This window comes from Solanum lycopersicum, chromosome 3 (assembly GCF_036512215.1).
Source record: "Solanum lycopersicum chromosome 3, SLM_r2.1".
Lineage (NCBI taxonomy): Eukaryota > Viridiplantae > Streptophyta > Magnoliopsida > Solanales > Solanaceae > Solanum > Solanum lycopersicum.
Window position 1 is genome coordinate 56,001,480 of NC_090802.1, and position 13,053 is coordinate 56,014,532.

At 27.7% G+C, this 13,053-nt stretch overlaps 1 protein-coding gene across 2 annotated transcripts; it reads right to left on the bottom strand.

The window, feature by feature from the left end:
* Positions 1-9,681: 9,681 nt before the first annotated feature.
* On the bottom strand, positions 9,682-12,121 carry LOC101245530 (late embryogenesis abundant protein At5g17165). 2 transcript variants are annotated; one of them, XM_004235311.5, is made up of 2 exons: positions 11,753-12,121; positions 9,682-10,186 (listed from the first exon to the last, which is right to left on the bottom strand). In XM_004235311.5, exons 1-2 carry the CDS (start codon positions 11,863-11,865, stop codon positions 9,922-9,924), a joined length of 378 nt encoding a protein of 125 aa, XP_004235359.1. In that variant the 5' UTR covers positions 11,866-12,121; the 3' UTR covers positions 9,682-9,921. The 2 variants fall into 2 exon arrangements, with proteins under 2 accessions (XP_004235359.1, XP_010318269.1); XM_010319967.3 differs by having other exon boundaries at positions 9,682-10,183; positions 11,753-12,008.
* Positions 12,122-13,053: the final 932 nt, after the last annotated feature.

Genomic DNA, 13,053 nt, shown 5'->3' on the forward strand with positions numbered 1-13,053 from the left:
TTAAAGTTAAGATCTTCTTACTTATAATAAAAATAAAAATAATTTCTGGACTCGCCCTCTGCTTGTTTACCTATATTAGTCAATACATTTTTTTTAAAAAAAAGTATAAATATTATTAATAATATTGTTTTATGTTTAAAAATTAAAAGGAGTATATACTCCTTAATTAAAAGGAGTATATACTCCTTAAATGAGTAAAAAGAATCTATGAGATTTTTTATTCAAATACTTTTTTTTCTAGATAGAATAAATAAAATAATAAGTTCTAAATTTAATCAATAAAAACATAAAGTTGTAGAATATAAAAATATTTAGCAATACTGTTTTTCTTCTTCAACGCTACCTCGTCTTTCGTTATTAAGGGTATTTATTTACAAACATTAAATTACACCATGATTTTATTTTCATACAAGTAGTAAATCATTTATAAATTCTAAAAAAACACATTAAATATAATGCATGCTAATTTTTTGTAGATTTAATTATGAGAAAAAACTAATTACATCAATTATTCAATTCTCTTATTCAATAACCTAGAGTGTTCACTACATGATAATCAACTTGTTATAACAAACATAATCTTTAAAAGAAGATTTGTACATCAGACATGTAAATGAAAAATTTTATTTTCTTTTTCATTGCCATTATTCAAGAAAAAGTAGTCAATTTACCTTCCTTCAACCGAAAAATTAAATGTAACAAATAATGAACTAAGTAAAAATATGCAACATTGAAATGAAAAATAATACTTACCAAACAACAAATAAATGTCCAAGACGCCTTTAACCTTCTTGAAGAATGCATCGAATGCACTGAAATGATTAAATTCTAATTCAGATACTATATTCTCCAAGATTTACCGTCAATAAATTAACAAAACAACATACATATTTTTTCTCACACAAGTAGGTTTGTTTTACTTCATGAATGTTGAGCAAACTTTTTGTCCAAATGAAAAACTCTCTAGAATTATTTATCACCTGTTGCGTCAAAAACATAAATTCTCGATGAAAAGAATAAAACAAAACATGTAATATTAGTTCTATCTATATACATATACGCCTAAAATTTATTGATCAAAATAAACATGAAAAATTTGAAGAAGAATTTTGTGAGATAAATCAATTCACATGCTATTGTCATGAGAAGACATCAAAATAATGTATTTTGTTGAAAAAATCATGTATATAATTTTATCAATGGAACTCTTCAAATTCTTTAACTTAAAATTAAATAAGGGATATTTTGAATGTTTGAACTTCATTTGTTTGAATGACTATTTATCTTTCATTATATCTTTATTACTTTAAAGTTTATTATCTAATTATTTATTAAAAATACTTTTACATTTTTAAAAATAGAAAAAATTTAAGTGAAGGGTAAAATGGTAATTCAACTTTGAGGTTAGGAGCTTCCCACTTATAATAATACTAGTTCTCGAAACGTGTATCGCACGTTTGTCCCCTAATTGATTTTATAAAACTTTAATTTATATAGCTAAGTTAAAATCTAAGTCCTTTCACATGTAAGTTTAACATAAGAATATAACTCTGTACAAAATATAACATGAAAATATTGTGTTAGATGTTGGAGGTTTGATATATTAAATACTTCATGAAAAATAAATATTTTATTTTATCACAGTATATTTTAATAACTAAACACATAAGTTTTAATAATCAAAAAAAAATTGTCTATAAAAAAAGATACGTATAAAGGAAAATATTACAAAATGTTTGGGTGGTATACCATCAAATTTATAGAAAAAAATTACAGTTTCAAACGAAAAAAAAGGAAGTAAATAAAGACATGACATCCATAATAAAAGACATCACATTAAAATATATAGACAAAAATATTTTCATACTAATTGAATTACATTTTGTTAAAAGTAGACTTACTTTAGACAAAACATGACTTACTCTAGACGAAACATATCATATGTATAAAAAACTATCATCATATAATAATAATAATAAATAAGACAAACAGAAAAGAAGGCATAAATATTTTAAGAATAAAGATAATATATATATATATATATATGTGTATATATATATATATATATATATATATATTTGAATGGCTTCGTTGACAGTCATTCACATCAAATTTTAATTTAATGGAGAGTCAAAATGACAATATTAGTATTCTTACAATTAAAAGTTTGTTAAAATATATTTTACATTTTTTTGTTAAAAAATTAATAGGAGCAATATTTGGTCAAAGGATAAAAGATCTTCTAACTTCTTAAGCATTTTGGTGTATCATTTTTTTGACTTTGGGATTTGGATTTTATGATAATTTTAATGAAAATTGTTGAAAAACTATAGATTTTATCCACAAGCACATGTAAGAATGATTCTTTACAAATATTTAAAATTTAAAATGCATAAATGTAATTATTAATAATTTGAAATTAGAAAATTTTGTAGGCATCAATTGTTTTGCATGTCTTATACACTATTTTTATGATTGTATTTGTCTCATTTTCTAAAGCAAAAAACACACCCTTCAATCAAATATATTCTTAAAACAAAATTACAAATACAAAGAAAAAATATCATATATAGGAGCAAGTTTAGCATAACGCAACCAATGAAAAATAGAAAAATTCTAAGACAATCTTTTTCCTGTTTTTTCTTGATAATGCAAATTGAAACAAAGTTTTAGTAATAAACATTCAACATTAATTTTGACCATAAAAAATTAAAATATTTGGAAGACAAGTTAATGAAAGTGATATTTAACTACATAAATGGAGGGGTCTTACCATAGTTCCGATCTTGACAAATAAGTAAAACAAAAAAATACATCAAGCTTCGATACTTTAGTAGAATCACATTATGCCTTGTAATCTTGACATAAATTTTCTTGCCTTGAAATTTTCTTCAATTGATTAAAGCTTCACATATAAATCTTTCTATAAAAATAATGTTAAAAGATTGTATTTATAGGAAAAAATATAGCTTTGGAATATGAAGATTCACTTATAAAGTTGAAAGGTCAAGTGTTACAAAAATTAAAGACAAATATTAATTAAGAACATAAATTAATTTAGAAGATAAATCATATACATGTATCTATTTAAAGGGTAAATATTTCAAGAAAATAAATTAAATTTTATATTTTAATTAAGAATTATTCTAAAGAAGTGCAAAAGTCATTAACATTTCCATTAAAATAATGTAACTTAATATTTAAATTAAATAGTTAAATATTTTTATAATATTTTAATTTATAATAAGGGTAAAATCGTAATTCAACTTTTAACTTTTTTTGTTCCATCTAATAATAATATATGATATGGATTTGGTCATTAGGCAAAGAGAAGGGAAGTTGAAATTCAATTACTTGGTTAATAGTTATTATCAGGAAAAAAAAATTATTTATTTAAATTTTTTTGATTTAGCTAAGCTTTATTGAAAGTTATTCAGAAAGTTTCAAATATCTTGAATTTGTTATTAAAACAAAAAAAAAAAGAGAAATAGACTAGAAAGATCACTAACGACAATGGTGTAGGGCGAATGCGTTGCATTGGAGGTCATATGTGATAGGAAGGTGAAATCAAAATTTAAAAGACAAATTTTATAGATCGATAGTTAAACTAACTGTGTTGTACATGACAAATTATCAACTAATCAAAATTCTTATTTTCAAAAGTTGAAAGTTGCAAGATGAGTTTGTTCTAATAGGTTTGCGGGCATATTAGGAGAGATGAAATTTGGTATGAAGATATCAAGATAATTTTGGAGTAACTTCGATGGAGGACAAGCTACGAAAAGTGAAATGAGACAGTTCGAATATATGAAGAGCATCTTATTGGTTATGGATAAATTTATAAGAGGTATTAATAGATCAAAGAAATATTGAGAAGATGTGATTAGACATGACATGAAACAACTCTAACTTAATAATAACATGACCTTAGCTTAGACAGGAGGGCGCCGTATGTCTAATTGGTAAAGAGTTTGGTTAGTATACGTGTTGTAGTTATATTTGAGAATCATCTATGTGTTAAAATGGTTGTGCTATGATCAAGAACCTAGTAAGTAAGTTGACTGGAAATAGGGTTAGTAGTTAGGACCACTATAACAAATTTGATTATTAACGACAATTAATTTGTCATTAGAAACTCACATTTCGTCACAAAATTAAATTCGTCAGTCATTTGTCTCTAAAGCATGGGTCACTAAATATATGCAAAGACAATTTAGTATTTCGTCACTAAATAGAAATGTAATACCTAAAAAAATATTTTTTGTCCCTAAATGCTTCGTATTTGTGACAAATCCTCATAAAAATTATTAAAATTTGTAGGTAAAGATATATTTTCGTCACTAAATATGTTACTATAGCCGACGAAAATGATGTGTCTCTAACTATTTAGTGTAATTAGTGACGATGTAATTTGTCTCTAATATTTTGTGTATTTCGTAGTCAAGCAAAAGTAGTTTATCACTAAAAAAATACTTTTACATACAATTTTTTTGTTTTCCCTAAAAGTAAAAATTAGTGACAATTTTATATTTAAATAATTTTGTAGTTGAAACAATCATGTCGTCACTAAACATTACTTTTTACATACAATTTTTTCGTTGTCTCTAAAAGTAAAAATTACTGACAAACTTTATACTTAAATAATTTTGTAGTTGAAACAATCACGTCGTCAGTAAAAATAATTCTTTTACCGACAAAATAAAATTATCACTATAAAATATCATAAATAAGTAGGCAATTTTGAGACAAAAAATATTTTCGTCACGAAATGACATACTTTAATGACGAAAATGTTATCGTCTTAAAAAAATAATGTACTCGTCACTAAATATTGAGCTCTTGAAGATAAAATATTTTGTCACTAATGATATTTAAACTTATAGTAATGCTATTTACAGTTCATGTTAAGTTAGGTTTCTGTAAATTTAATTAAAAATTATTTAAAAAATTTAATTATTAAATTATACAAATATATTAAATTTAATGACATGGAGTAGTTTTTTTTTTAATAATGAACGTCATACACTGTACAAATTAAAATTAGTAATATGCTAAAACAAGCAAGATAATAATAAAAAAATTTACATTGTCATATATTAATTAAAAACATGTAAAATGACATTCATAAGATAATATTGCAACACTCCCTTTAACGAAAAAATATATTAAATAAAAATTACCAACTTAAAAGTCTAACTAAGATATACTTATAAAAATTAGTCAAATAATTTATTCAGGTTAATTTAACTGGAATTTCTTAAATTCTACATTACAATATCAACCTTATTTTTACTATTTTTTTGATTGACTATATCTACCAAAAATTTATAATAAAGTCACATTATTATTTTTTGGTACTCTGTCTCTATTTTTTCTCCATAAATACTTTCCACATATTTTCAACTTTATAAGGTATTTTCTTGAATAATGAATAATAAATATTTTTATTTGAAGATAAATTTGATGACCCATGACCTCTTCTTCTATCCTGAATAATGAATAATAAAAATATTTTTACCAAACTATTTAATTTAAATTTATAAGATTGAAAATATAAAAAAGACTTTCGTACATTTTATTAAAATCATATAAGGTAGCATAATCATATCAAAAGAGAAGTTATCTTTATTGTAATATTTTTTCAATTGATAGTAAAATGGTTCTTGTCATAATCCGTAATACATAAATGAATATATATATATATATATATATAAATTGTTATATGTTACATAATACAAAAAATGTTTGTATCTTATATTAAGTTTTTATTGATTATAATTTTAAAAACTTTTTCGATGGTTACACACACTATCAAAATTTTTGTAGAAGTACTAAAAGTATTTAGAAGTAGAATTAAGACTCCACTTAATTGAATATGTCAATTAAAGTATTATTTTTGATTGACTAATATTACGTAATACTTTTAATTACAAAAATAACTCTAAATCAACAATAATGTAGTGATTTTTATGCATAAAGATTAAAGTTCAAGACAATGTCTTTTTAAATTTAATTATTTGATAATGTAACTAGTATGAGCTTGAAATGTCTAAGAAGACGCCTCAAAAGTAGAGCTGTCAATATGGGCTAGCCCATTCCATTCGGGCTAATCCATACAGGCTTTGACATTTTAAGGGTCAGACCGGGCTAGTTCATTTTTTGTGTGGGCCAGAAAATGGTCGGTCCAACCCACAAGTACGTGGGCTTAGGCTTGCCGGGTCAGTCTATTTTTTAAAAATATATATTTTTAATTATTAATTTAAATTATAAATTATAATTTAAAAGTATTATCATAAATATCGACAAAACAATATTACATGATGTTAATGTTACTACTTGTTAATTAAATTCACAAATAAAATTGTCTTTATAAAATCTTGGCAAAATGGTCTGATGGACCCTTGTACTTGTATGCATTTGTATTTTGAACCCTTCTACTTACTTCTTTGTCATCTGGACCCTTGAATCCATCTAAACTCAACCAGTTGAACCATTTCAACACATCGTAACTCTCAATTGCGCTGATGTCACACTGCATATCAGATAAAATTTGCCACTTCATCTTTTTATCCTTTTTATAATAATATCTTTGTTGACAAAAGAAAAATCATAAAATTTGATGCAATTTTGACAAATTGAATTTTAATTTATTATTTTAAATTAAATGTTTGGGTTTCCTAACATTATCATCCATTTTCACAGTGGACTGACCCAACTGCCGAAGAAAATCGTTGTTGTTGTCGCTCCTCTTGTCGGCGAAACTACAAATACGATCACTCTCACCAGTCTACATCTTCATCACACATACTCACTATTTTTCTTTCCTCCTTCTTTCACCTCTAGAAAAATGGCCGCACCAGCTCCTCGCCATTGCGGACCGATGCGAATCACTAGAGACCCCCTATGCTCTCCTTCCTCTCCGGCGTACCAGAAGGCCAAGAAACTTATTGCCTCCGATGTACAGAGCTCCTCGCCGCCTCTGGAGTCTGGTGTAGCAGATCATTGTTGGAAGAAAAAAAAAAGATTTTGGCAAAGATGGATGGGTGAAAAAGCATATGGTTTGGTTTAAAAAGAATGATTTTTTTTCTTTTTAAGTTTATTATTTTATTGTCTTATAATTTAAATATTTTTTAAATTAAAATATGGTGTTCTCTTGCTCACTTGCCTTAATAGGCGTTTAACCTCACTCTTTTGCCAACTCAACCATCTTAATGTCACATAAGTATGGTCAATGGTTAGAGGGGTTTGATATACTGTGTTTTATTTAGTGTAAGAGTCTAGATGACAAAAACGTAAGTAGAAGGTTCCATAATACAAACTGGTTCAAGTACAAGGATCCATCAGACCGTTTTGGCTAAAATATTTATTAAGTTACCATTTTCAAAAAACAAAAGAAATTTATTAAGTTTTTATTTGAAGTAAAAGTATTAACCTAATTGTTTTGAGTTTGGACTCTCTTTAATTTTGAATTTTAATATTATATTATTTTTTTACTTAAATTTTATTGGCCCACGGGCTGGTCTTACCAATATTTCTCAAGCCCCTCAAATCGTCAGACTTATTCAGGCCGGGCTAAAAAGCCATTTTCTTAAATGGGCTCTAAAAATCTTAGTTCAACCCTATTAAATCTCGGGTTAGGCTACGTCGATCTAACGGGCCTAGCCCATATTAACGGCTCTACTCAAAAGAATCAAAGAGAATCTTATAACGCCAATGTTAAAAGATGATTGATTAAAATTGAAATGAATTAGATAAACTAAGAAGTGAAAAGTAACTACAAATTTAATTAGCTACGAATTTTAATGATAATTATATCAATTGTTTTTAAGAAAATAATAAAATCTTAAAAATATGTTTGTGATGATTGATAAAGGTTTGACAATAAACTATTTAGAAAATTTCAATTAATACTAATAATAAAATTGCATAATTATTATATTTATATATATTTACAATAAATAATTTTGAGACCTATTTAAATATATAAAAACTCGTAAAATAGTCAAATTTGCTCTTATACTATTCAAAACTGAGCAACTTAGTTTTCTATTAAAATTTTGATTTAGTATTACCCCAATACCCACTATTAGAAGGAAAAAAAACAAGGCCAAATATTTGTCCTTTTAACTCCAAATTAACTTTAAATTATAGTCAAAGTTGAATGGTAATTTCTTTCTTTTTTTAAAAAAAAAACAAAGTCGATGTATGGAGTCATCCATTTTATGCTGAATTTTTGTTTACGAAAAAAAATAAATTTGAGACAATTGCAAACTTGATATAATATATTAGCATATTTGAATATTTTTCATAAAATAAAATTCTAAATTCGCCTTTTTAATATCAAGAAAGCTTAGGTAACTGTGGATTATATGTGTCTTGTGGTTTCGTATTAATTTTTTTTATCTGCTCTAGTGAATCGTGTTTTAAAGATATCATCTTTCCATTCCTTATTTTCCTTTTTAATCCACCTTTTTTCTCTAGATATACTCACTGTTTCAATTGCATACAACAAAAATAAAAATTCCTAGGTACTGTATTATTTTGGTTCTAAAAATAAAAATGAAAAAGCAAGCATTTACATAATAAACTGAAAAATATTTATCACACTGTTAATATTGAACTTTTATATGAATTATCAAATTAGTCGAGCTTTAAAATATAGACGGTAGAAAATCAAATATATGAAATGATAATGTAGGTAGCTTTGCTACTTTGTCCCCTGATAGGATGGCTCGTAGTTTGCCATTGTCAAAATACTATCGACTTTTGGTTGATTAGTTATGTGATTTTTTTTTTTTTTAATATCTACTTAGTTTCTCAAGCTTTAGCCTTTATAATTATTAGTATGCCAACTAAATAGAGTCTAAGGCCCCTCGCAAATCGAAAAATTTGAGAAGCGAATAATCCCTTAGGGATAAAAATATATATACCCCAATAATAGTGAACCTCTAAATAATCTTCAAAATTTAAAATGATAATTGTTTTGTTATAACACTATTAAATATATAACCATTTCAACTGGAACTGGCCAGAAGGGCCATTGATAACTAGACCAATGTAACATCTTGCTTTATTATGTATGCAACTTATGTTATATTAGGAGTATTTGACAAGTACAATCTTATAGTATTAATAACAATGTATTTAACAGTGCTATTAGATGCCATTTGGTTGTTATCAATTGTCACGTCCCTGTTGTATGAATTTCGTGCAAGGAACAAATAAGATAGACAAATAATACATCCTGCGCCTATATGACATATTTAATTAGTTTATATGTCTAGGCTTTTATATATATGTATTTTACATAAATTTAAAATCATGATTCTATCTTTCCTATCCTAGATTCATTATCTTCTTTGGTTCCAGAGGGAACAAAAGTGCAATAAGATACATGAAAAAGCAGAATAGGGACAAACTATTGAAGAGTAGGGACAGATGATGGGCTTGCCGTAGTGGTACGGGATTCTACAGGATAGATGAGTGATGTGGATATGACTATCATTTATTATTATTGGGAAAAAATAAAAATAAAAAAAAAGTTATGAATTGATATTTTGGAGGCCCAATTGCTAAAGTGCATTTCGTTATCTTGGATTAATCTTATCTTTACTTGAGTTGATGCCATTGGCACAGCTATATACGTAACTAATCACTTTCCCAATTCCAAATGATAAAGACTTTGAAAGTAACGTAATATTCTGAAAGCAAAAAGTTCATCCTCAGGTAAAAGACACCCATATTACATTACCATATGAACGAACCTTCAAAAGCAGTGCAGCTTTAATACCTTATTAGTCTATACTGCACCTTAAATCTACACTATTGACTCGCATAAACACAAACACAAGCAAACAGCTTTACTAGTACTCAATATATATATATATAGTTCATAAAGCAATTTTACTCGAGTACGTGAAATTAATTAAGCATGGGCTTCTCCAAGTCCTCAAGAGGGCGGAAGAACGCCTTCTGCTCCAAAATGGATTCAGCAGTAGCAGCAGTGGCTTGTGAAGAGTGAAAGCCACGTTCCGCGCCAGCAGTATCTGCTGGCCCAAACACCCCAGTTTGTGGGTGAGGAGCCCAGTATTTGTCTGATTGTGCCTCTATCACTTCATCAGGCACAACCGAATCACGCACATGATCCTCCGGGTTCTTGTCGTACACTGACGTCTGCACACCCCTCCTATGTACAACCAACAACTAACTACTTAATTAATTCAATCAACAATGTATAGGTACAAGATATGTATTAGGCCTTCGAATTATATAATATCTCAGTCCAAAATTTGATTAATTTAGTTCCCAAATGTCGGGTCTACTCACGTGATTATCTCTGATTTCATCCTAATAAAAAACTTAAAACTAACCAATTAACTTTAATTATATGTACGGCAAAGTTGGAAATCTGATATGGGTATCTATAACCAGTCACTTAGCTCCCGTTTAATTATATATTTACAAATTTAATAATAGCTTAACTACTGTTTGTGGGGGGCACAGGAAAATTATTGATGATGGTGGTGGATACAGGTCCCATTCCCCAACCCCCACCAAGAAGGAACAGTGTCAACCATTAATCATCAGCAATATTGTTGCTTCAAAAAAGGCAAAATAGCTCCAGCCCTACATGTCTAATCAAGTGCTTCTATCTAATCTTTTTATCTTCATCTTTGGTTTTATATGGGTCCCTAAAGTTTCACCTATAGACCTACACCTACTCACCTACGGCTTTTCTTTTTCTTAACTTTCCAAGCTTCTATGAGATCGGGTTATAGACGGTTACAGCTTTACATTTAACTTTTTTCTTTTATCTATTCTAATTTTTTTAGTAACAATAAATGTAAATCGTCAACTAACCATGAAATACATGCAATTGGAGTGATAAATTTCGTGATTTTGGAAAAGATTAACGGTTCAGATCAATTGTAACATGAGTGTGTTAGGCTCAGGGAACATTATCTTTGCCAGAAAATTATTCTTATTAGTGGTGGGTGAGACGTCCTTATCCGATAAGCACTCCACTTCAGCACGCATTATTGTTAATGGTTTGATAAACAAGGAAGAAAAAAACGTGACTGACAGAAGTATGCCTAAAATAATGCTTTGGTGAAAATAACCTGATTTAAGCATCAGTGTTTCTGGAAATACATTAAACAGGAAATAAATCAGAATAGAAAATCGCCAGAGCAGAGAGACAAATACACTTATAACTTTCCGGGAAAAAAAGAATATGCCATGTCAAATCGGACCAAAAATCTCATCTAACTAGCTGGAAGACGAGTATAGTAGCTAGATCTGGAAAAACCAAACTAAAACTGGTGAAATGCAAAGTTTAGCTTCTAGCAGTTGTAAATCTAGTTGAAATGATCTCGTATTTGATCGATAATACCAAATACTGGAAATCATAAACTTAAGATCCTTCATGCTTACTCTTGCTCAATGGAATAACTAAATTTGAGGATCAAAACCAGAGAGAGAAAGGAGCATCGTAAACTCCGAGCATTGTTTGACCAACAAATTCATCCATTACAGAACTTAGCACAAAAGGAACGCATAATTTTCTCAGAAATTAAGCAAAAATCGCAAAATACTACTTGTAGTAAACAAATTTTCGAACATTAAGCTCATCTATACGAATAAATGCAGTAGAAAACAAACACTGTACATTGAATAAGTACACCAAAACTGCTAGCGCAAAACGGCAAAAGAACAAAAACAACATTTACAGAGATCAAATTTAGAACCATACCTTCCAGAGAGGGAAGGTGAATTAGCAGTAGTTCGAGCACTTGCGCAGCTGATCTGGTTAACAACTCGCTTTCCCAAGCTCACGAGTCCACGGCTCTGCAAATTGGCGGCCATACAATACACACTAAAGAAGAAGAAGAAAAAAAAATGGAGTTTCTGAAGAGTATCTGAAAATTCACAGAGATAAAGAGCAAATCCCCTATGTGATGATGATCACACTCTTTGCCTATTTCCCCTTTTTTTATAGTGAAAAAACTGAGCTGCATTTCTCTTCGCACCTACCCCAGTACAACGGCGTACAACTTCCGTTTCATTTAACGGCAATCAGTACGTTTAACAGAATATCCCATTCTTAATTCCTTTTTAATTCTGTCACTTAATGAAATTATGGATCTTAAAAATGATTCTGGTTATCTTTAATTATACTATCCCCGTTTACTTTCAATCTTTCACTATTTTAAAAATATCTTTTTACTTTTAACATATCAAAGCTAATAAATATTAATAATTTATATTTCAAAATCTCTTTTAAGACTTAATAATAAACATTGATGAATTTGGACATATTATTTCTCAAAGTACATGTATAGTCTGGATAAATAAAAGTAAACGGAGAGATTAAATTATGTGATTAATTAATACTATATTTAGATTATTGTTATCTATTATATTATATTGTATCGTTATTATTTCTACAATGTTTGTTTGTTATTTAAAATATATTGTATTGTATTGTATTATTACATTGTTACGGAACAATGAAAATATCTATTTTATGAAACAACCAATTCGGTGTGTTTCCATTGTTACTTAATTTTTTTTCAATAATATTTTTACATAATATTTCAAAATATTATTTTACCCTTTACTTTAATTATTTAAATTTAGTCAAATCTCCTACTGTAAAATAATTAAAGATATTTCAGTAAATTTTTAAATTGCAATACAATACAATACAATCAAATCAAACAATTAAAATATTATTAAATAATAATAAACAATACAATCTAACCAGACATAATATACATTATATTTATAATACAATATAATAAAATAGAGTATAATACGTTATAATATGAAATAACGAATAACAACGATTCAAAACAAAACGTAAGGGGAAGTCGTTTTGGTAATCTTGGTGTACGACAAGGACACCGTTACCTCCGTTTCGACGTTAAGTTATCATTGTCGCATAAAGGAGATGGTATATTGTTAAATGACTATCTTGCCCTTGTATGGTCCCAGTACTCTTATTGCCAAGTGTTAACATTATCTAGAATTAACACGCGGTTTTTTAGTGTG